Consider the following 21,911-nt stretch of genomic DNA (forward strand, 5'->3'; position numbering starts at 1 on the left):
TCCAGCATTGATTTTTTTTTTGCTTTTTAGGCAATTGGGGTTAAATGACTTGCCCAAGATCACACAGCTAGTAAGTGTCAAGTGTTGGGTCTGAGGCTGGATTTGAACTCAGGTCCTCCTGACTTCAGGGTCACTGCTCTATCCACTGTGCCACCTGGCTGCCCCAAAGTGCTGTGTGAAGTCTCAAGAGAAGGCCATTATTCTTATTTGTTTTTTTTTTTTTTGGCTAGGCAATGGGGTTAAGTGACTTGCCCAGGGTCACACAGCTAGTAAGTGTTATGTGTCTGAGGCCGGATTTGAACTCAGGTCCTCCTGAATCCAGGGCCAGTGCTCTATCCACTGCGCCACCTAGCTGCCCCCAGCACTGATTTCTGTGTACATCTAATGGATGTACTAAAATGTGAGCTTCTTGAGGACAGGGACTGTATTTTATATTATATAGGATTCCTTCCCCTCTTTTCCCTCACTTCTCCCAAATTAGGATAAGGCCAAGTATATAGTAAATATTCATTGAGCTATTGATTATTGACCAGATGAGATTAATTAGGCAATTACTGAGTAATAGTTCAATCCTATACTAAACATTAGGGGGCACACTGTAATAACAAATAATCCTTTCCCTCAAGGTATTTACAGTCTGTGGAATTAAGACTAACACACACAATCATTAGGGAACAGCTTCAGGCAATATGTAATAAGGAAGTCATAATCAATAAACATTTAGCAATTTAATAAGTATAAGTAATCATGGGGGAAGGAAGTGGGCTGTAAGCAGTCAAGGGAAGGCCTTAAAAAAGAGATAGACATATCATGAAATTGCATCATTCTTCAAAAACTTCAGGTATTACATGATCACTGTTGAAACCTGAGGAATTCTTTGCCCTGGTGATTCCAAAACCTGATCTTAGGGGTATTTACTCTGCATATATTTCCAAATGCTTGATTGCCAATAGATAGTTTTGCCATCTGTCTCTAAATGACCCATACAAGTGCCCCTGTTTCCAGGAGATTCTCCACTTATATGGATTCTTTAGGTTCAGAACCCCAGACTATGCCTGCCTAATCCAGATTTTCATTTCTGGAAGTCAGAGTGAATGGACTTAGGTACCCATGAACCACACAGATGGATGGATAGTGAATCTATTAGGCATCATTTTTACTGCCACAAAGTTGGTTTTTTGGTTTTTTTTGGTCGGGCTAGAGGAGATGGAGAATGGGGGAGGGGGGGTCTGGAAATGTTATTTCAGTCATGTGGGGAAAATACCAGTGTGGAAATTCTCAACACTGAGGCAGGTTGGCAACTTATTTTAGAGAGTTAAGTTTTTTGCCCATAATGTTATGTATTAGAGGCAGGATTTGAACCCAGATCTTCTTGGCTTCTAGACTGGTTCTTGAACTCCTGTGCTGTGCTTCCTGTCTATATATCAACTAATAGCAGCTTCTAGCTTTTGGAGTTAGTCAGTTCAGTAGAATTGAGGAATTGTTCACCAGTGAGAATGACTAATTCTATCCATAGACAATGAGGGTCCAAAATGAGTGGGTTAGGGTTATAGAATATCAGAATTAGATGAGACCTCAGAGGCTATCTAGTTACTCTAAGCAGCATCCTGAACACCACACATCCAGTTTTCCAAGGAAACCCTTGAGGCTAGAATGGTCATTAATGAACTGGAGTTTCAGATTTCTTTTGAGAACTCCCAGTGAAGAATTGGCATCTGCTCTGCCTCTTGTAGGTTTTAAAGATTTGCCTGCAGGTAGTAAAAGGTTAAGTAAGCTAGCCATGATAAGACTGTGGGGCTGCTCTCTGGACATGCTTCATTTTGCCCTTCATTTTGATTTCTTGACTCTATTAGTTCCGTTGCAGAACTAAAGGGATCTTTAATCAAAATTAGGGCCAGCTAGCCGAAAGCAACCTGAAGGGTCAGTATGTTTGGTCGGTATACCTTGGAATGCCTAATTGACTGTTTTCGAAAAGGTTAGTTGAGAATGCAGCATAGTGTAGTGGCAAGAGGGCAGAATTGGGAGCTAGTTAGTAGACCTGGAGTTCTAGTCCTGCTTAGAATCCAACTTAATGCGTGACTTTCTAGAATTTCAGAACTGGAAGGGTTCACATGTTAGAATACAGAGTGCGGAATGTTAGAATTGGAAGGGACCTTAAGGATGATCCAGCATTGATAGAATTCTTATTTCTTTCAATGAAGGGGGTTTTTTTTCTTTGAGGGAGGGGAGGTCCTATAAATTATTTTCTAGATTCTGCTTAACTTCTTTTGCTTCAGTTCTTGCAGGGCTTCCCAGTTTTCTCTGAATTCTTCGTAGTCATCATTTCCTATTATATAATAATATTCCATTACGTTTGTATACCACAATTTGTTCTACCGTTTCCTAATTAGTGGGCTCCCACTTTGCTTCCACTTTTTACCTCTGAAAGTACTGCATTAAATATTTTTGTACATATATTTTCTGTCTGTCTTTGACTTCTTTGGGACATATGTCTGATAGTCATATAACTGAATCAACAGTTAAATGACTTTATTAGTTTTGTAGAATAATTGGACAGCTCTACCAATAGGATGTAAGTGTGCCTGTCCAATCTTTTTATTTTGTACAGGAGAATCCCTGATACCTAAAAAGGTAGTGTGACTTGACCAAGATCACATATATATTTTTATCTATTATCTCCATGCCCCTATTATCCTACAGCCATTGGCTCCCCTCTCTCTTAACTGAGTCAGGAAGTTGAACGTACACGTCTTATTTAATATTTCTATCCTTCACAAAGCCTCTATTACTCAGGCTGGACAGGTGGGGATGGAGTCTGGCCAGTTTAATTCCAGGTACAGGGGGTGAGGAGGAGGTTTGTGTCTTGTGAAAGTATGGGCCTTAACCCTTTACTTCCTACTCAAAGAAGGCTGGGTGAGAAGCATTATTGCAGTGCCAAACATGATCCTATGGCAAGAAAGGACATCTGTCTCCAGCACACAAACCCTCATCCAAAAATAATTACAGGGAGATGGGAATGTGAATTGGGGAGGGGACGAGACAACTTCCCATTCTTCATCCCCTCCATATCACCCTTATTTGCTGTCTGTGTTCAGGAGACACCTGGTTCTCCGGGGATAGATTAATCTTTCCCTTTCCCCGTCACTCTATGCAATTTACTGTACAAAAGAATAACTCCAGGACCCAGGAGAAAGCACAGGCTTTTGATCTCTAATCCTTGTGGCTGCCCTGCCCTGAGTGCTGTCTGAATCTGGGTAGGTGAATTTCACAAGGGCCTTTGTGTTGTGTTGTTCATACCCTAAAATGTCAAAACTGGAAACAAATCTTAAACATGTGAAATTTCCCTATTGTTTGCCCTTACCTGCTGCCTCTATTTGTGCCCCCCCCGGAAAAATTGTGAGGGGGTCTGCCTCTGGGATAGCTCAAAGTCCAGTGCCCCCACCTCTGTCTTGGTAACGTTCCCCCATTCAGGGTGGGGGTGGTGTGATATTTTGTAAATTTATCTAGAGCTAGAAGGAATAGTTTAGGGGAAGGTTTTGGATGAATTTGATACCGCATCAGTGATTTGATTATTTAAGTCTGCCAGCAACATAAAAAGGAATACAATCATAGAAATATCTCTGGTCTTAAGAGTCAGAAGACCTGGTCACACATCTGAGATTCACTAGCTGTGTGGCCCTGAGCCAAGCTATGCAAAATATTGGCACTATATACCCCACAGGGGTTGTGGCAGGGAATGGAGGCTGCTTTGTTAAGTCCAGATCAGTCAGTCAATCAAGAAGCATTTATTAAGTGCTCATTATGTGCTAGGCACTTTGCTCTTTTTTTGAGGAATACAATGATGAAAGAGAGACTTTGCCCTCAAGAACTTATTCTACAGTAAGAGGGAGACAACGTATGAACATATAAGTATAAAAAAAAAATGAAATAAATACAATGTAACTTTGGAGGTGGTGGTGGTGGTGGTCGTGAAGGAGATGCACCTGAAAAGGCTAGATCATAACAAAATGATAGATTTTGGTGGTATGGTCAACTCATCCCTCATAAGAACAATTCTTTTGAAATTATTTGTCCAGAGTTATAACCTTTCCCAGGAGGAGGTAGAGCCACCTACTAATTCGTGCCCCTGTTAAGTGGCTATGAATCAGTAAGCTCCAGTGGTTTTTCAGTGACTGGTTGTCCGAGGTCTCTCGATGGCCACTCTTTCTTGATCTTCTGACATCTCCCTCCCATCCCTCTTATTCCTGTCCTTGTTTCATGCAAACCTCCATGTCACAAGCACAATAGAACTGCTAAGAGAAGACTATATTTTCTGTGGGGCTCTTTAATTCTCTGTGAAGCCTGAACGTGACATTGCATTTCATCCCTGTTCCTTGGGTGGCTAGCTGCCTGTTATTCCAAAGCTATGACATGAAATTTTCACTCATTCGATTCTCAATGCAGGAAGTGGGGGTGGGGCAGGGGCTAACTGCCCACTGTGGAAAAGGTGGGGAAGCTCTTTCTAAAGATTTGCCTCTGAATATGCAGCTAAGCTGGCTATAGACTGTCCACTTAGATAAGTTTCCCTGGCAACATATTTAAACGAGTTTGAAAATCCTGTCCTTCGCTTTCCACGGGACAAGTTCATTTCCAGCTCTGTGATTACTGATCCTGCAGTATTCCTGGGGAGAAGAGTTCAGTCTTCTTCTCCCTGATTGATTCTAAATGGAATTGCAACAGCTAAGACTATAAAACAGTTGTGATTATTATGGCTTTTTTGAGTGTAGTTCAAGGGACCAGCAAGTTTCTAAGTCATTGCTTGTGATTTTTTGGGCATGGAGTAGTATTCTTTTAAGGTTATAGAATCTAGACCAACTTGATGAAGTGGGGGACACTTTTTTACTTTCACCTTTTAATAGTGTAGTCACACGCAACTGAATGTTTCATTTCTGTCTATTTCCGCATGGTTTTGTTGAGGGAAGAAGTGTTTGCTTCTTAAGTTAAAGTACTAACTGCTATGAAGGGTTGCAAGTTTGGGGGTGTTCCCTTCTTCCTCCTCCCACCCCCCAAACAAACAAACAAACCTCTATTCTGCTCTTGCAGAGTCTGTCCTCGAGAAACTTGGATATAGAATATATAGGCTATAACCCTAGGAGTATGGGAGTATACAACATGTTATTTACCATTTTAAGGTTTATAAGGTACTTCCCTCCTGACAACCTTATGAGTTTGTCTGCACAAGCATGCAATTGAATGCAGTTGAAGCTCTAAGGAAGGAGACTTGCCAGTGGTCAACTCAGCTGGGTCAAACCCAGGCCTCTGACTGATTACAAGTCCAGTCTTTCTTCCATACCATGTTACCTTTGTTAGGAGATACTTGTGTGTGTGTGTACACATGCATGCACACACACATACACCTATACACACAAATACATATGCACATGTACATATATACATACATACACACAATAGAGCTATAAAAATACACAGCATGTGATATATGTAGCCAGGTGGGTAGGATTGAAATGAGGGAGCCCCAACTATCAAGTACTTGAGGTTAATAGAGTTGTGTCTGCAATGGTCATTGTTGTTTCAGTCCCCTGAGTCAGGGTTGGGTGACTTTGGAAGGATGCCACTGCAGGCAGTCAATGGATCAGGAAAATATCCAAGATCCTAAAATACACCAAATAGAATCCTTTGGTCAACTGAGCCTGGGGTCCTGGTTCTGGGGAATTTTTTGCTTCTCTCTTCAGGTACTCTAAAAGTATCCCTCCATTATACCTTATAGGACTGAGATCCAATTATTTGAATAAAGCCTATTTAAAAAATCATTTCCCTTGTCCTCTCTATTTCACACTATCCCTCTCCTTTCCCCTCTCTTTTTTTCTTCTTTTCTTTCCTTCCCACCTCTCTGGTTCTCTCTCTTAGCCCTTTCTTCTTCTTTCCCTCATTTCCCACCTTTCCCTCCCCTTTCCCATCTCTTTCCACCCCCTTTTCTTTACTTTCCATCTCTCTGGTTCTTTCTCTCAGCCCCTCTCCCTATTTGTCAGTTAGCCAGTAAAGAAGCATTTATCCACTTGACTAAGTGCTGGAATATAAATATAAGTAGAAAGACAGACAATCCCTTCTTTCAAGAAATTACATTCTAATGAGGGAAGATTGACCATAAGTAGGAGCTGAAAATCAAGGGTGGTGGAGTGACAAAGGTGGAAGAGTTCTGAATATTACTAGACATCCTCCCAGTACAGTGCTTGCCTGGGCATCCTTCTTAAATGGAGAGTCTGAGAGGATCTATCCAATCAGAAGGGAGGCCCTAGGGATGGACACTTCTTCCTAAGGCTGGACTGAGGCTTCAGCATAAGGAGTTGGGGCATGGTAGAAGTGCAGTCTGGAGAAGGATGCATCCTGGAGCTCTCTATAAGGGCAGAGAGAGTTGATGTTTTACTCAACTTTGTATTTCATATACAAGGACCTACACATAGTAGGTGATCAGTAAAAATATGTTCAGTGATGTTTTTCATTCCAGGAATCTGGAGACCCTAAATCACGTAAGCAATCGAAGACATAGACAAAGGGGAGATAGATGCTTTTTCCTGTTAGCACTCTTTCCCTCCTACTCAAAGTATATTGTATATACTTTATTATTTACCACTGGATCCTCCTATTCTGCCCTGACCCTAAGTAGAACATAAAATTCTTAAGGTCAAGGCCCATTTTTCATTTTGTCTTTGTGTGACTCCTGCTTAGCATTCTATACATGGGAATAGTTAGTGTCCAGATATGAAATGTTGTGAACTAGGACCAGCATGCAGGCCAGTATAGCTGTTTCATAGGGTATGTAGAGAAAAGTAAAGTGTAAGAAGACTGGAAAGATATGAAGGGGCCAGGTTGTGACTGGCTTTAAATGCCCAAGGGAGGCTTTTACATTTGGTTTGAGGAGTCACTGGAGTATACTGACTGGGGGAACGATGTGGGTCAGATATACCCTTTAGGAAAATCTCTTTAGTAGATGTATGGATGATGGATTGGAGTGGGGAGATATGAGGCAGACAGAGACTAGTTAAAAGCCTGTCTCCTTCCTTACTTGTGACTAGCTTCTTTCAAGACTAGGTTCAAATACCACCTTCTACAGAAGGGCTTTCCTGATATCTGCAAATGCTAGGAGCTAGGTGATGCAGTAGATAGACCACTGAGCCTGGAGTCAGCTGGAAAAGGAAATGGGAAACCACACCAATATCTTTGCCAAGGAAACCCCAAACGGAGTCATGAAGAGTCAAGCAAGACTGAAAAACAATAGCCAGATGCTAGTCCCTTCTCTCTGAGATTACCTTTGCATTTACACTCTATCTTTTATGTACATAGTAATTTGCAGGTTGTTTCCTCCATGAGAATGTGGGCTACTTGAGGGAGGGACTATGTTTTTATATTTTTTTGTAAGCTCTAGGTTCATACAGTACTTGGTACCATAATAAACAGTATATAAATGCTTATTGATCGACTAACCTATGCACATGGATACTAAGTGTCAGAAGTGGGCTTCACCTCTCTTAACTTCTTTGTTGTTGTTCAGCCCCAGTGGCGCTTTAGACCAAAGATACCCAGGAACCTCTCCTAAGCATGGCACTCTGTGGCCATGTGCATAGTCCAACCATAGCATTATCTTTTGAAAATATCATCTTTGTGGAAAAAGAGCTTGTGTGTTCTCATTGTCCCTATTGAACTAGCCCTATCATTCTGCCTTTCATGAATATGCAAATGCATCCTTGTTCAGTCATTTCAGTCATTTTCCAGGCTTCTTCGACTCTTGTGACCCTATTTGGAATTTTCTTGGCGAAGATACTGGAGTGTTTGCCATTTCCTTCCCCAGATCATTTTTCAGATGAGGAGTGCTTAGTGACTTGGCCAGGGTCACACAGCTAGTAAGTGTATGAGGCCACATTTGAACTCTAGTCTTCCCTTGACTCCAGGCCCAGCACTGTATCCACTGTACCACCCAGCTTACTTTCTGCTTAATTTCCTTGATATTGTTCCAAAAATCTCATGACACCTTCTCCCTTTATCTTATGATTTGAATCCATACTCCAAGATCCCGAGGGTCAAAATTTGTGGTTTCCATCAATATGTGATCTTTGGATGAAAGATTTAGAGCTGAAAGAGACGGGGTAATATAGCAGGGTGGGATTTGAACCAAGGTTTTCTGACTGTAAATCCATTGCTCTTTCTCCTTATATAATGTTGCTGTCTTAGTTCAACTCCCAAAATTTTCTGTAGCCAAACTAGTATCCATTTGTTTTTTCAATTAAGTCCTCTCTCTGTCTTCTCTCTCTCTCTCTCTCTCTCTCTCTCTCTCTCTCTCTCTCTCTCTCTCTCTCTCTCTCTCTCTCTCTCTCTCTCTCTCTCTCTCTCTCTCATGTTTCTACTCATTGACGTGTGACATAACCAGAAATCACATTTTTTTCCCTTGCCATTTGTCAAAGTCATTGGAAAAAGAAATAGTCAGCAACATTGCACTGGCACTGAACTAGAAAAGTGGTAGTGAACAGGACTGCTGGATGATCAGTCTCTGGCCATGCTAATTTAGTCATTTCTCTCTGCTTGCTCTTTGCCATCAAAACATAAAAAATGTGGAGGATGAATTCTGTAGACTCTGTCTTTGGGACTTTTATTATTCCATGTTATAGGCACCACTACTCTTGGCCTTGTCTGATGGAGGGGAATGTTTTTATTGTTTGCAAAACAGTTCTTAAATATGGTGTCTACCACATCCTACCCATATCATCTTCAGCAATATGCTACAGCTTATATAACACACTCTCTAAGGGTTCTCCATCACACTCTGGGTTGCCTGCAATTTTGATTGTTTGAACTTTGTAGTTCTGTATGATTCTTTACCATATACCATCAGTGGGAGAATATCAGTATTAAGAAGATGCATATTTGTGTGTGTGTGTGTGTGTGTGTGTGTAGCTGGGATCAGTGAAAGGAACTGGGCATTTTTTGGAATGCAATACAACTTACTGTCTTCCTATTTTCATCTCTGGGCCCATATCACCCATTGTTCAAGAGCAATGCCCATCTGAGATATTTTCACCAAAGTTATTATTTAGGAAATATATGGATGGATTTAAACAAGAGGTGGGTACCTTGACCATAGCTCTGGTACCCATGGACTATTCAAAAATTAAGGGTTAAAACCTTGATGCATTGTTTAGATTTCCCCCACAGAGGATGTATTGGGTGAGAATCATAGGGGATAAGGAGTGGATGTGCTGTTTGACCTGCCCTGGAGGGAGTACTCATGTTGATGACAGCATGGATCCATGGAAATATTAAAGGAGAATTAGAAACAGAGTAAATTATTATTGTCACTAGCATGTGTATGGTGCTTCAAAGTTGGCAGCAACACTAGGGAGGTGGGTGTTATCTCCATTTTACAGATGAGGAAACTGAGGCAAACAAGGCTAAGTGACTTGCTACAGGTCACACAGCTAAATGTCTGAATCTGGATTTGAACTCAGGTCTTCCTGATTCCAGGTGCTCTATCCATTGTACTACCTAGTCAGGAAGACCTGAGTTCAAATCTAGCATCTGATACTTACTGACAGTTTAACCCTGCTTATGTCAGCAATCTCTGACTCAGTTTCCTCATCTGTAAAATAGTGCCAATAATAGCACCTACCTTACTGGATTTGTTTTGAAGATCAAATAATATGTGTAAAGTGCTTTGCAAACCATAAGGTATTAATATAGATGCTAGTTAACTAGCTCTTGTCTCTGTATCTTAAGTACCTACTACAGCTAGGTCTGGATTAGTATGAATAATGAATCTCCTGAGATGGTCTCGTGTATTTGAATTTTCACTCACTATTCAAAGTTATAATTATGTAAAATGTGGTAATTGGTTCCAGTCCAATGGAAATATGCAGTGCAAATTCAAATAATGAAACCAGGCAGGGAATTTGTTAGTTTTACTTCTCAGAACCTAGCTCTGTGTGCCAGATGCTGAGGTTGGTGCTAGAGAGTCTTGGAAGAGGGTGCTAATCTCTACCCAGCATATAGTAAATACTTTATAAATTCTTTTTTAATTGAATTGAATTGAGGTTAAAAAAAAAAAAGAGGATCCACTCAGCTGGCAGGGGTCTTTGCAGCCTCCTCCTCATGTCCCAGCCATTTTCCACCCTTCTACCTGCTGCTCCTTTACTCTCTGAACCAGATTTCCAGAGATTGTGCTTGGGAGAGGCTAAACCACTTTGCTCAGCACTCCCTGGCACCATTTTCATCCTGACCGTCTTTGCCTGGATGTCCCAAATCTACACCACCACTGCTTCTGGAAAAGGGGTGTCGAGCACCTGATCTAGTTATCTCTTTGACTTCTCCAAGCAGAATTCCCTTTCCTTGCCACCACTGCCTTCTTTGATTTGGCTCCCTCATTAGTATGTGGGCAGTGACGATCTTGCTTTTGATTTTGTATCTGGTGAGCACTTAGTGTAAATGTTTTTTTTTCATTAATTTCATTCATTCATTCATTTCACTCATTCATGTAAATAGGGATAGGAACTGAGTCTGTGATTTCTTATATTTAGGAAACTCCCAAATGTGGAGACCAAGTGGGTCAGCAACTTCTCTGCAATCTATAGCCTTAGAGAGTTGTCTAGAGCACTAAGAAATTAAATGAATTGCCCAGGGTCTCACTACTAATAGGTTTCTGAAGTGGAGGTTTAACTCCTCTCTTCCTTATTCAAAGGGGAGTTCTACCATGCCAAGGGTGGGAAACCTGTGGCCCTTTGACTGAGATGGGCTGCACTTGAGGACCTAGAGGGCCACATGTGACCTTGAAGCTGAAGGTTCCCCACCCCTGTACTATGCCAAATAAAAATACGTAACTCCTTAGCCTTAAACTCATCCAACAGTCTGGTTCCACCCTACTGTTCCAGCATTATTCCACATGTCTTCCCTTCATGCATACTCTTTTCCAGTTGAATTGGAACATCTAGCTTTTTTCTGATCTCCTCCTGCCATCTTTCACCTCCATGCATTCAGGCATAGTCCTTTTTCCTCACTTCACCTCGTTAAAATCCTTTTCTTCCTATGATACTCAGTTAAGATGCTACCTCCCCCACGAAGCCTTCCCTGATTTCCCCCCATCTTGCCATCCTAAATTTTTCCCAAAACATTTTATACCTCTTTGCTTCCATTGGGTACTGTCTTTTTTCTTTATCTATCTTTGTGTGCTATCTTTATCATTACTAGTTTCATTTGTGTACATGTTGTATTTTTCCTAGCTGGCTATTATCTATATGAAGGCAGAAATTGTGTCATTTTTCATAAGCACAGGGCCCCACATTTGGTAGGGAAAAAAAAAAGAAAGTGAGCATATGCTCACTGTGATTGGGGAATGGCCGAACAACATGAGGTAAATGGACATAATGGGATGTTATTATACCCTGAGAAATGCTGAGTAGGAGGAATTCAGAGAACCATGGGAAAACTTGTATGAGTTGATGCAGAATATATTAAGATGCACCAAGAAAAATGATATTCACAATGCCTACAAAAATGTAAACTAAAACAACAGCAAAATGCTACCAACCTTAATTACGATAAACAATCTTAGTCTAAGAAAAAAGGAAGAAACAAGTTTCTGTCTTTGAGGAATAAATGAAAGGAGTCAGGAGGACTCATTTTCCTGAGTTCAGATCTGACCGAAGACACATAACTAGCTGTGTGACCCTGGGAAAGTCACTTAACCCTGTTTGCCTCAGTTTCCTCATCTGTAAAAATGAGTTGGAGAGGGAAATGGCAAACTACTACAGTATCTTTGCTTAGAAAACCCCAAATGGGATCAAGAAGAGTTAGACAGACTGAATAACAAAAATTTGTTGGGCCAGGGGAAATAAGTATATACTGAATTGATTAGCCAACAAAGCTGACCCTGCTTTTAAAGTATCCGTTTTATAAGAAAAAAAAGAGATATTGCAAGCTACTATACTTGAGTAATCTGTTAAAAATCATTGTCTTCGCTGTAGGTAAAGCATGCTTCTTTCCCTCTCCTGGTACAGAGGTGGTGGCTGATGTCTATAGAGTGAAGAGATGATACTTGCTTTGGGGATGGTGCTATTATGAAGTGTGTGTGTGTGTGTGTGTGTGGTGTGTGTGTGTGTGTGTGTGTTCATTCTATATAGATAGGTAGATAGATAAAAACGTCAGAAGTCTTTATTAACAGAGGAGGCTTTATTAACAGCATCCTCTAAAAGTCTTGTTGGTTGGAGTGGTTGTAAATGAGTCTGCTGAATTAATAGAAAGGGAGAAAGGAATCCTTTCTTGTTACAAAGTAGAATCATGTTGAATGTATCACTCTGCCCCTGCCACTCCATTCTCTCCATCCACCTCATTAAGGTCATGCAGCTTAGTAAATGGCAGACCTCTTGAGACTCAAACCCAGGTCTCCTTATAACCAGTTTGGTTCATTCTACCCCTCTAGCTTAAGCACAAAGTTACTTCTCTCTCTCTCTCTCTCTCTCTCTCTCTCTCTCTCTCTCTCTCTCTCTCTCTCTCTCTCTCTCTCTCTCTCTCTCTTTTGGTGAGGCAATTGAGATTAAGTAACTTGCCTAGAGTCACACAGCTAGTGAGTGTTGTGTGTCTGAAGCTGGATTTGAACTCAGGTTTTCCTAACTTCAGGGCCAGTGCTCTATCCACTGTGCCACCTACCTGCCCCCACAGAGTTACTTTAATCCACTCATAAGCTACTGGTCAGGTCCCTAGCCACCAGATTAGAATATTTGCAAAATCATTAGCAAAAGTTAGGATGCAGTCTCTGGTCATGGAGCAGAGCCAAGATTACTGGTCTGAGTGGGGATCCAGCCTCTAATCTTGACTTTGTTAGTGGTATGTTCTAGCCAACATGTATAGATTTCTCGAAATCTCATAAAATTGCCTTATATTTGTAGAGCACATTAAATATTTAAAGGGCTTTTGCATGCATTTATCTCCTTTGACTCACATAATGCCTCTATGAAAGATTAGATGCTATTTTCCCTGATTGGTGAATATGGAAAGTGAAGTTCAGTTTTGGTGCTGATGTGGCAAGAGGTGCTTAAGATGAATGCCTTTTCACTATTGGCCAAGTCGTTCTCCACTAGGCCACAGTGAAAACTAGGTGTTTTTTGCAGTCTTCTAGGCAGGAGAGCCTGGCCTTCACAGTGCTGTGTGTGACAGAATCACATAGGAGATGGACTGGATTTGTTTCCTAGGAATCATGTCTGGAGAATCCACAAGTTGAGAAAATTGGAACTTAATCTATGTCACCATTCCCCCCCCAATCTGTGAACCATTCCAGTGGGCCAAATAGTTCATCATCCTTTCCCCCTCTGCTACCTTCTTCTTGGCTGAAGTTTTAAACAAAGAACCCTAACCAGAATTAGTGCGAAGAACAACATTGGTTTTGATGAGACATTAATAAAGCTTGGTTTTTATTAGTGGTCACAAGCTAAATATTGTAACCCAGAAGCAAGGAAGAAATATTGTCTTATTATAAAATATCAGTACTGAAAGGAACCCTGGGAGTTCCTCTAGGTCTATGGACTTTGCCCTGATTTGGTCTCCCAGGAACCAGTAGTTACTGAGTTATAAAACCATGAAATAATATTATGGCCCCTTATAACCTGTGGAGTAATCAAGAGCTGTATTATTCACCTTTTGTCTAATCTGACCTCCATGTTGCTGGCAAAATGATATTTTTAAGGACAGATTGGAGCATGTCATTCTCTGGCTGAAGAAGACTCAGAGGCTCCCTATTGCCTCTAGGATAAAATACAAACGATTCTATTTGGCGTTTAAAGTCCCTTACAGTCTTGTTGCAATTACCTTATCAGACTCACTCTCTCTCCTTCATTGTCTGCTGCCTAGCTCAAACTGGCCTACTCCACACACAACATTCCGTGTCTTGCCTCACTGCCTTTGTACAAGCTGTCCTCCAGGACCCGAAAGTACTCCCCTTTTCACCTCTGCCTCTCAGCATTCCTTATTTCTTTCAAAGTTCTTCCTTCAACAAGATTTCTGTTAGGAACCAGATGTGAACAAAACATTTACATGAGAAGTTCTTTTCTCCAATATATATGATATGTATTGGTTGGTATGGTGCCAATTTGGTATAAGTCAAATTTGTATAAATCAAATCCTGAGATAAATACACTAGGGAACTTGCTTGTTAAAGGAAGCCCTTGGTGAATCCTTCATAAAATGAAAAATCATCGTGCACTTTTCCTGTTCCAATTCGCCCTTTTGTGTGTTGGGCTTGTTTCAATGAGGTAGACCCATGCCTCATTTGAGGTTTGGATCATTCTTTCTTCAGACCTTACCGTAAACTTGTAACTGGAGGCCTGGAGCTTCTAAAGAGATCAGGGAGGTTTCTGACACTCCAGGGAGCAGCCAGAGGGTATTATTCACAGACTCTAAGATTTTCAAGGACCTCACATGTCATCTAGCTTCATCTGTACCTGATGCGCCTAATAAGTAGTTACCCAACTTTCAATGAAAGGCTCTCAGGCAGGGGGATCTTGCTCTTCTAAGAGGCAGTCCATTTGACCTTGGGCAACTTTAATTTCCACCAAGTTCTTCATATTGACCTCAAACCTGCCTCCTTCTTATTTCCTCCTATTGCTTCATGCTCTTTCCTCTGGGGCAGAGCATAACAATGTAATTCCTCTTCCTTATGACAGCCCTCTGAAAACTTGTCATCTTGGGAGTCTTGATTCAGGGTCCTGAGGTCTTAGCAGAAGCCACGAATGCACAGGCTTCTGGCAATGGTGCACCAGGATGGAAAATTTCATGCTTCAATTTCTCCCTTTTCCTTCTTGTCGGGTCAGGTTGGGCTTGAGCAATGAATAACTTTCTGACAGTATCCTGTTTCTGTCAGGGACAATTCAAGTCAGGTTGGGGAGGGAGCAGTAAATAGGGCAGTCAAGTGTCTCCATCTTTCCGGCTGAGAGAGAAGGTGACCTAGCAACACAAGCCAGTGTCTGGCAGTGGTCTCAGCAGGGACCTGTGCATACTTGCCAAGATTTGGCTGCCCTATTTCTCCAAGTGTAACAAATTCCCCTTTGGGGAGCTCTGGCGAATCTCCTCCCTCTCACTGGCCAGTGAGGTGGAGGTCTTTGGATGACGTGTGGCATCATAGCATCGCAGAATTACAGCTTGAAGGGGTTTTAAAAGCCCTCATTTTATAGATGAGGAAACAGAGAGATTAAATGACTTGCTTAAGCAAGATTTAAATTTGTGTCTTTCCATCTCCAAATCCCATAGGTGGTGACAAAGGTGAGATTTAAACCTTGGTCTTCTGAATCCAAGGACAGCTAGGTGGCATGGTGGATACAGTGGAAGGTGATTTGAAAGTGGGTGGAGGCTGATGGCAACATTTCTACTTTACCTTATAGATAATTCAAATCTACCTTAAACATGAAGTATATACTGACTACCAAAAACTAAAAATATCTATGGGCAGCTAGGTGGTGCATTGGATAGAGTCAGGAAGACTCATCTTCTGGAGTTCAAATCTGGCCTTAGACACTTTCTAGCTGTACAACCCTGGGCAAGTCATTTAACCCTATTTGCCTCCATTTCCTCATCTTTAAAATGAGCTGGAGTAGGAAATGGCAAAATACTCCAATATCTTTACCAAGAAAACCCCAAATGGAGTTGTGAAGATTTGACACAGCTGAAAAAATTGCCTGAACAACCTGAACCCAGTGCTTGAAATCAAAAGTATCTTGTCCATCCTGGAGAGGGTGTTCCTATCAACAGCAGAAGATAAGGGTCTGGTGATGGAATACTGGATACCTGCAAATCTCTCTTATCTATGAGGTGATTTAGTGGGACTCCTCTCCTTGCTCCTGCTGTTCCTCTTACTTGGTATATCTTTCCACTCTCCTTTTAAATCTAAATCCTACCCCTGGTTCAGGACATATCTGAATCCCCAGGTTGTCTGGGAAGCCTTCAGTCACTTCATCCCACGTTGCCCTTAGGTTACTGGATGATAATGATAGCAGTGGTTTGCCATTAGTCACATTTTCTTCTGCCAACTACTCTGAGAGCTAGGTGCTATTATTATCTCCATCCTAAAGAAACCTAGGCAGGCTGAGATTAAGTGAATTGCTGTAAGATCACTCTCCTACCTAGCAAGTGCTTGAGGCCAGATTGGAGCTTACTTCTTGGTTTCCTACACCAGAGGTGTCAAACCCAGTGCATCTGGGAAGCATTTAACAAAATAGATAACAATATAGATAATGTTAATCTGTAGTTTTCTAAGTCTGTTTGCTGCCTACAGGGATCTGTTTCTATTTGAATTTGACACCCTTGTACTATACCACTTAGCCTGTCCCATTATACCTCAACTTCTACGTGTCCAACATTTGACTTATTATATTTTTCTCCCTAAACTTGCCCTTTTTTCTGATTTCCCCCTGTCTCTCTGTTGACATCCATGTTCACCCATGTTTGTAACTTTGAAGTTCTTTCTGCCTCTTCCTTCACTAGTCCTATCTAATCAGTTGCCAAGTCTTATTGATTCCCCCTCTTCAACTTCTCCCCCCTCCATTTCCTCAACTCTATTTGTACCGCCAAGTAACGTTATTACCCACCTGGACCTTGGTAATACAGGTCTTCTTCCCTTTCTGTCTTTCATATCACGGCCAGAATAAGTTTTTGAATACACAGATCTAGTCATGTCATTCCTCCGATCAAAATTTTTCAATTACCTCCTAAATCAGATGTTTACTCTTTTGCCTGGCATTCAAAGTCCTGAGTTATCTGCCTACCTTTGTAGCTTTCTCTCACATTTATAACCCCCAAACATTTTTTTCTCTAATCAGTTTGTCTACTGTCTGTGCCAAATACTCCATCAAATCTCTGTGCCTTTGTTCATGTTCTTATTCCCTGTGCCTCGAATGTCTAATTCCCCACCCCTCTTTACCTGTTGATTATCTAGCCACCCTTTAATGAATGACTCAAATGGTACTTGCTACATGAAACCTTCCCTAATTCTCCTTTTTGGTAATGGCCCTCCCTCTCACTTCCTCTCTAATGCATCTATTGTGAACTGTTGTATATCAGAGTTTAATCCATCAATCAACAAGCGTTTATTAAGTGCTTACTCTGTGCCAGGCACTAAGTGCTGAGGAGAAACCAAGAAAAAATAGTCCCTTCCTTCAATGACCTTACATCTGAGTGAATGAGACGACATATAAATAAATAAGTACAGAGAAGACACAGGCAGAATAGATGGAAGAGGATCTTAAAGGAATAATCTTGGAGGAAAAGGTGCTAACCATTGCCAGGATCGAGGAGAATGAGAAAGGCTCCTTATAGAAGGTGGGATATGAACTGAGTTTTAAAGGGGATTCTAAGAGGTGGAGGTAAGGAGAGCAAGCATTCCAGACGTGGGGGTGCAGGTAGGGGCAGGGCAGTCAGTGGGAAGGCACCAAGGCAGAAGATGAATGTTATTTTCAAAGAACATCAAATAGTCTTTGTGTATGTGTCATTTCCAGTAGACCATAACTTATAACTACATGAAAGCAGACACTTGGCATCTCTTACCCTTAGCATTAAATGGTGGGCATTTAATATTTGTTGAATTTTAAGTGTCTGTGATCATTCTTCTTGACACTTTATTGCCTGTTGTTCTTTATTTCTCTATTAATTGGATCTAAGTCTTCTCTTGCCTCTGAGCCCAGGCAGCCAGGAGGCATTGTGGCTAGAGTACTAGATTTGGAACCAGAAGGATCTGAATTTAAATTCTGTGTTGGACACAACTAGCTTCATGACTTTATCAGCCTCAGTTTCCTAATTTGTAAAATGGGGATAATAATGGCATCTAATCCTCATTATAATTGTTGTAAAGATCAGATGAAGTAACATGTAAAGTGATTCACAAGTCTTAAAGCATTTGTCAGTTAGTAAACATTTATCAAGTGCCGAATGTATACAAGGGAGTTGTTGTCATCATAGTCATTGTAATCATCATCACCCAAAGACTGTCTTTTTTTTTTAACCCCTATTCTGTTAGGTGGTACAGAAGACCTGAGTTCAAATCTCTCAGATACTTACTAGATATATGACCCAGGGCAAATTCCTTAACCTCTGTTTGCCTCATTTTCCTCATCTCTGAAATGAGGATAAAAAAAGCAGCTACCTCATAAAGTTATTGTGAAGATCAAATGAAACAATATGTATAAAGTGCTTAGCATAGTTCTTCGCACATAGTAGGCATTTAATAGATTCCTTCCCTCCCTCCCTCCCTCCCTCTCTCCTTCCTTCCTTCCTTCCTTCCTTCCTTCCTTCCTTCCTTCCTTCCTTCCTTCCTTCCTTCCTTCCTTCCTTCCTTCCTTCCTTCCTTCCTTCCTTCCTTCCTTCTTTTTCTCCTTCCCCGCTTGGAATTGTTGAGTCCAAAGGATCCAGTTTTTTCTTCCATAAAATGTGAATTTCTTCAACTCCTTCAGAATAGGTGGCACCACCCAAAGGAAGCAGCTAAGTGAAAGAAATAAAATGTCCAAATTTACCATTCGTTTATTTGGGGAAAGGTGTTAGATGAGGAAAGGTTTTGCATTTCTGAGTCTTTATCCTTGAGCTGGGGAGAATGTCTTAGGCCTTATTTAGCAGAGCCACAGATGAGTCCTCAGGCTGTACTTGGGATGGGATGTCATGAGTTTTCCCATTCCAGTGGCTTGAGTTGATCTGACATGATGGCCTTTGACTGCATACTTTTATTTCCTTTATAAGTATTAACTTTCTTGGGCTTTGTTATCTGGGACTGGGGCAGTTTTTTGGTGCTATATGGAGTGTCTGGTTCTCTTTGGGGACATTGCCCCTCATTCCACCCCATGACATAAGAGTCAGCAGAGTGAGGCAGTTGAGGGGTCACTCTTGGAAAGCACACATTTCTTTGCTTGTCACATCTCAAAGCCAGGCCAACACAGAGCAGAAGCAGCTGGCAAGCCTCTGGCCTCTGCTGCCTAAGGTCAGAGGATGGTTTTTCTTCCTGTTTGGTAAATTTAACCCCATTTAAGCATCAGCCTTTGCTTAATAGCACGTACTCACCACTGACCTCTTTACAAACTGTAAGTGACAGTTCACATAGCCAAATGGAAACTTAGCCCAGCATCTAGGAGCTCTGGGATCAGGTTTATATGTTGGAGCAAGTCATGACAGCTGAGTATCCCAATGGATTGATGGAGAATTTTCCTCCTGGGCAGGATAGAAGGTAGAACATGGGTTTTTTTTTTTTAAAGCTCAGTCTTTGTGCCTCCTACATGACATCTTTAAAACTGACATGAGAACAGATACAGGATGGTTTCTTCCATTGTTCAAAACATATCTATCAAATATCTGGAGATACTCAAAGCCAAGAGCAGTTCTAAATAAATGCTACCCTTAATTGCTCACAAGTACATTAAATAAGTGTTAGGACCTAAGGTTAGGCCATCTCCATGGTAAAATTATTGACTCATATCTAAGGAAATAGAGAAGATTCCAACAATAGAATCTTGTTGTTAGATTGATTCAAAAAATATACAGTCCTCCCCACCTCCCATTCCCCCAGTCACCATCTTTATAAGTCAGATAATGGGTTTGGAATAAATGATTTCCAGTGTATCTCCCAGCTCTTTTGTGTCTGTATTCTATGTTCTTGTTCTGCTCTGACATTCTTTGAGTGAGTGTATTATGGCAACTGGGAGATAAATTATCTCTAAGCTATACCATTGTTACCCATAGTAGGGGTCAGATTTAATCTTCCTGCTCTAGCAATTATGAGAGAATCATAGGATATAGAGCTGGGGAGAGACCTTAGAGTCAAAACTCTTTCATAAAATGATTGTTTTCTTTTCTTTCCGCTTGATGTTTTGAGCTGGGGACAGTATATGTAATGTTTTATAATGTGATGTATAAAAAGTTTGAGAAACAGTTTCTGGGTAATTAATCATTTTATTAATCATACTCAAAATAATTAATAAAAGGTGTCAATGGGACTCTCAAATGCCATTGGAATGCCATGTTCAAAATAATTAATAAAAGGGGTCAATGCCATGGAATCCACTCAGCACTTGTATGCCCTTGGGAGAGTGGGTGTTTCTGAGGGTGGCAATCAATTCTGATTGGGTAACAATTGATGAGAAGAGTGAATATTGTAAGGAGAGGTGGGTTTTTTCTAATGAGGGGCTAAGGAACTTGACTCAGTCTTGGACAAAGAGACTTATCTCTTATCTAGACTACCCTGCCTAGGGCCGTCTAGACACAAGGGGGGGCTCCACCTCTGCTCATATATGGCTAAGTGGAACAAGATGAGCCAGAATTAAACAACTCCAAGATTTTGTCTTATCCTCTATCTTCAGAGAACCAAGATTTGACCTAATTTTCAAATGAGGAAGGGAAAAAATCCTGGATATCCCCAATATTTGGTTATTAAATAACCATTTCTCTCAGCACTGTATCCATTGCACCACCTTTTAATGACTAACATTTCTACAGGACTTCAAGATTTGCAAAGTGCTCATCATCTCATTTGAGGGGGAGAGGGAATGAGCATTTATGTAATGCCTACTATGTCCAGACGCTCTGCTAAGCACTTTTTGCAAATATGTTATGTAATATTTTAATATGTCAGTGTTTTTCAACTGTTTTCAGTATACACCTAGGAGTAGCCTCTTTGGATTAAAGATGATGGGCTGTTTTTTTTCTTTTACATAATTTCATATTATTTTCCAGAATGGTTGGACCAATTTAACAGTGTATATACCAAGAGTGTGATAGTGTGCTTGTTTTATTGAAGCCTCTCTGGCATTGATTATTTCCATCTTTTGTCATCTTTGCCAGTTTTCTACATGCAGAAAGAACCTTGAAGTTGCTTTGGTTTATGCTTTATTGTTTGTGATTTTGAGCAATCTTTCAAGTCATTAATAGTTTGCAATTTTTCTGGGAACCATTTACTCATATCCTTTGTTCATTTGTTCATTGAAAACCACTTGATTTTTGGAGCCAAAAATGTACATTTGGTCTCATCCAATACACTACATACCTCCAGGTTACAGACACAATAGCATGGATTATCTAACCGTAGAAAGCAAATAAGTACTGTGTGGGACCTTGTAAATTACATATTCTCTCTATGACTCATTTTCCCCATAATTTCTGGTGTCTTCTCCTCACTCTTCCATCATACTCTTTCAAAGAAATGTAAGGGACTATGTGTATGGCACTTGGAATATTGTAGAGAAAAGTGATGCCTATATCTAATTAAGTAGAGATTAGGGTTGGGGAAAGGTAGGAGAGAGGGGAATAGTCTTCCAGCCACTCTCATTTTAGAAAGTCCATTTTGTGTTTGGATTTATGTTTCTTGAATGGCACAAGGTCATGAAGGTAACTGACCTAGTGTATCATTATATCATTGTCTTGACATGCTGTCTTCTATACCTTGAAAATTTTTCTGAACCAGGCATTGGTTTGAAATGTCAAAGCTTATGTCTTATCCTGAAGATCAGACCTGCAAATTAATTTGTTAGTTTGGTCATCATTGTGTTTCTATATTTAAAAAAATCCAGATAAAATGTGCCAAGCCAACAGTTTTGTACATCCACAAAATATTCTATTGTTATTTTTCTATTTCTTGGCAAATTACAAAAGCATCTCTTTTGCCTTCCCCTCAGGTCATCTCTGCAGTGTCTAGACTCTCTCTGCACAGTATTGCACAGAACAAAGGAATTAGGTAAGTTTTTGCTGTGCTCAATAAGTGATAAAGCTGTATGTGTGTGTATGTGCTTATCACTGTCTGCTGCTGGCCCAGCTTGTCACAGACATTGGAATTTTAAGCAAACATCTTATAGCCTGGTCCTTTTTCCGCACATTTTCAATGTGTCTTAGAATTACCTTTTGACTTCAGCTCAAAA

General features: G+C 40.8%; 1 protein-coding gene across 6 annotated transcripts in view; it reads left to right on the forward strand.

Annotated features, from left to right (window-relative positions):
* The window catches only part of VAV2 (vav guanine nucleotide exchange factor 2), a 456,873-nt gene that overhangs the window by 229,867 nt on the left and 205,095 nt on the right, over window positions 1-21,911 (forward strand). For all 6 annotated transcript variants that reach the window (XM_078149967.1, XM_020981940.2, XM_078149968.1 and 3 more), the window contains exon 3: window positions 21,672-21,730. In XM_078149967.1, coding sequence (XP_078006093.1) covers window positions 21,672-21,730 — 59 coding nt within the window. The remainder of the gene's footprint in view (window positions 1-21,671; window positions 21,731-21,911) is intronic.

The sequence above is a fragment of the Phascolarctos cinereus genome, unplaced genomic scaffold (genome assembly GCF_003287225.1).
Source record: "Phascolarctos cinereus isolate Bilbo 61053 unplaced genomic scaffold, phaCin_HiC Scaffold_2;HRSCAF=192, whole genome shotgun sequence".
Lineage (NCBI taxonomy): Eukaryota > Metazoa > Chordata > Mammalia > Diprotodontia > Phascolarctidae > Phascolarctos > Phascolarctos cinereus.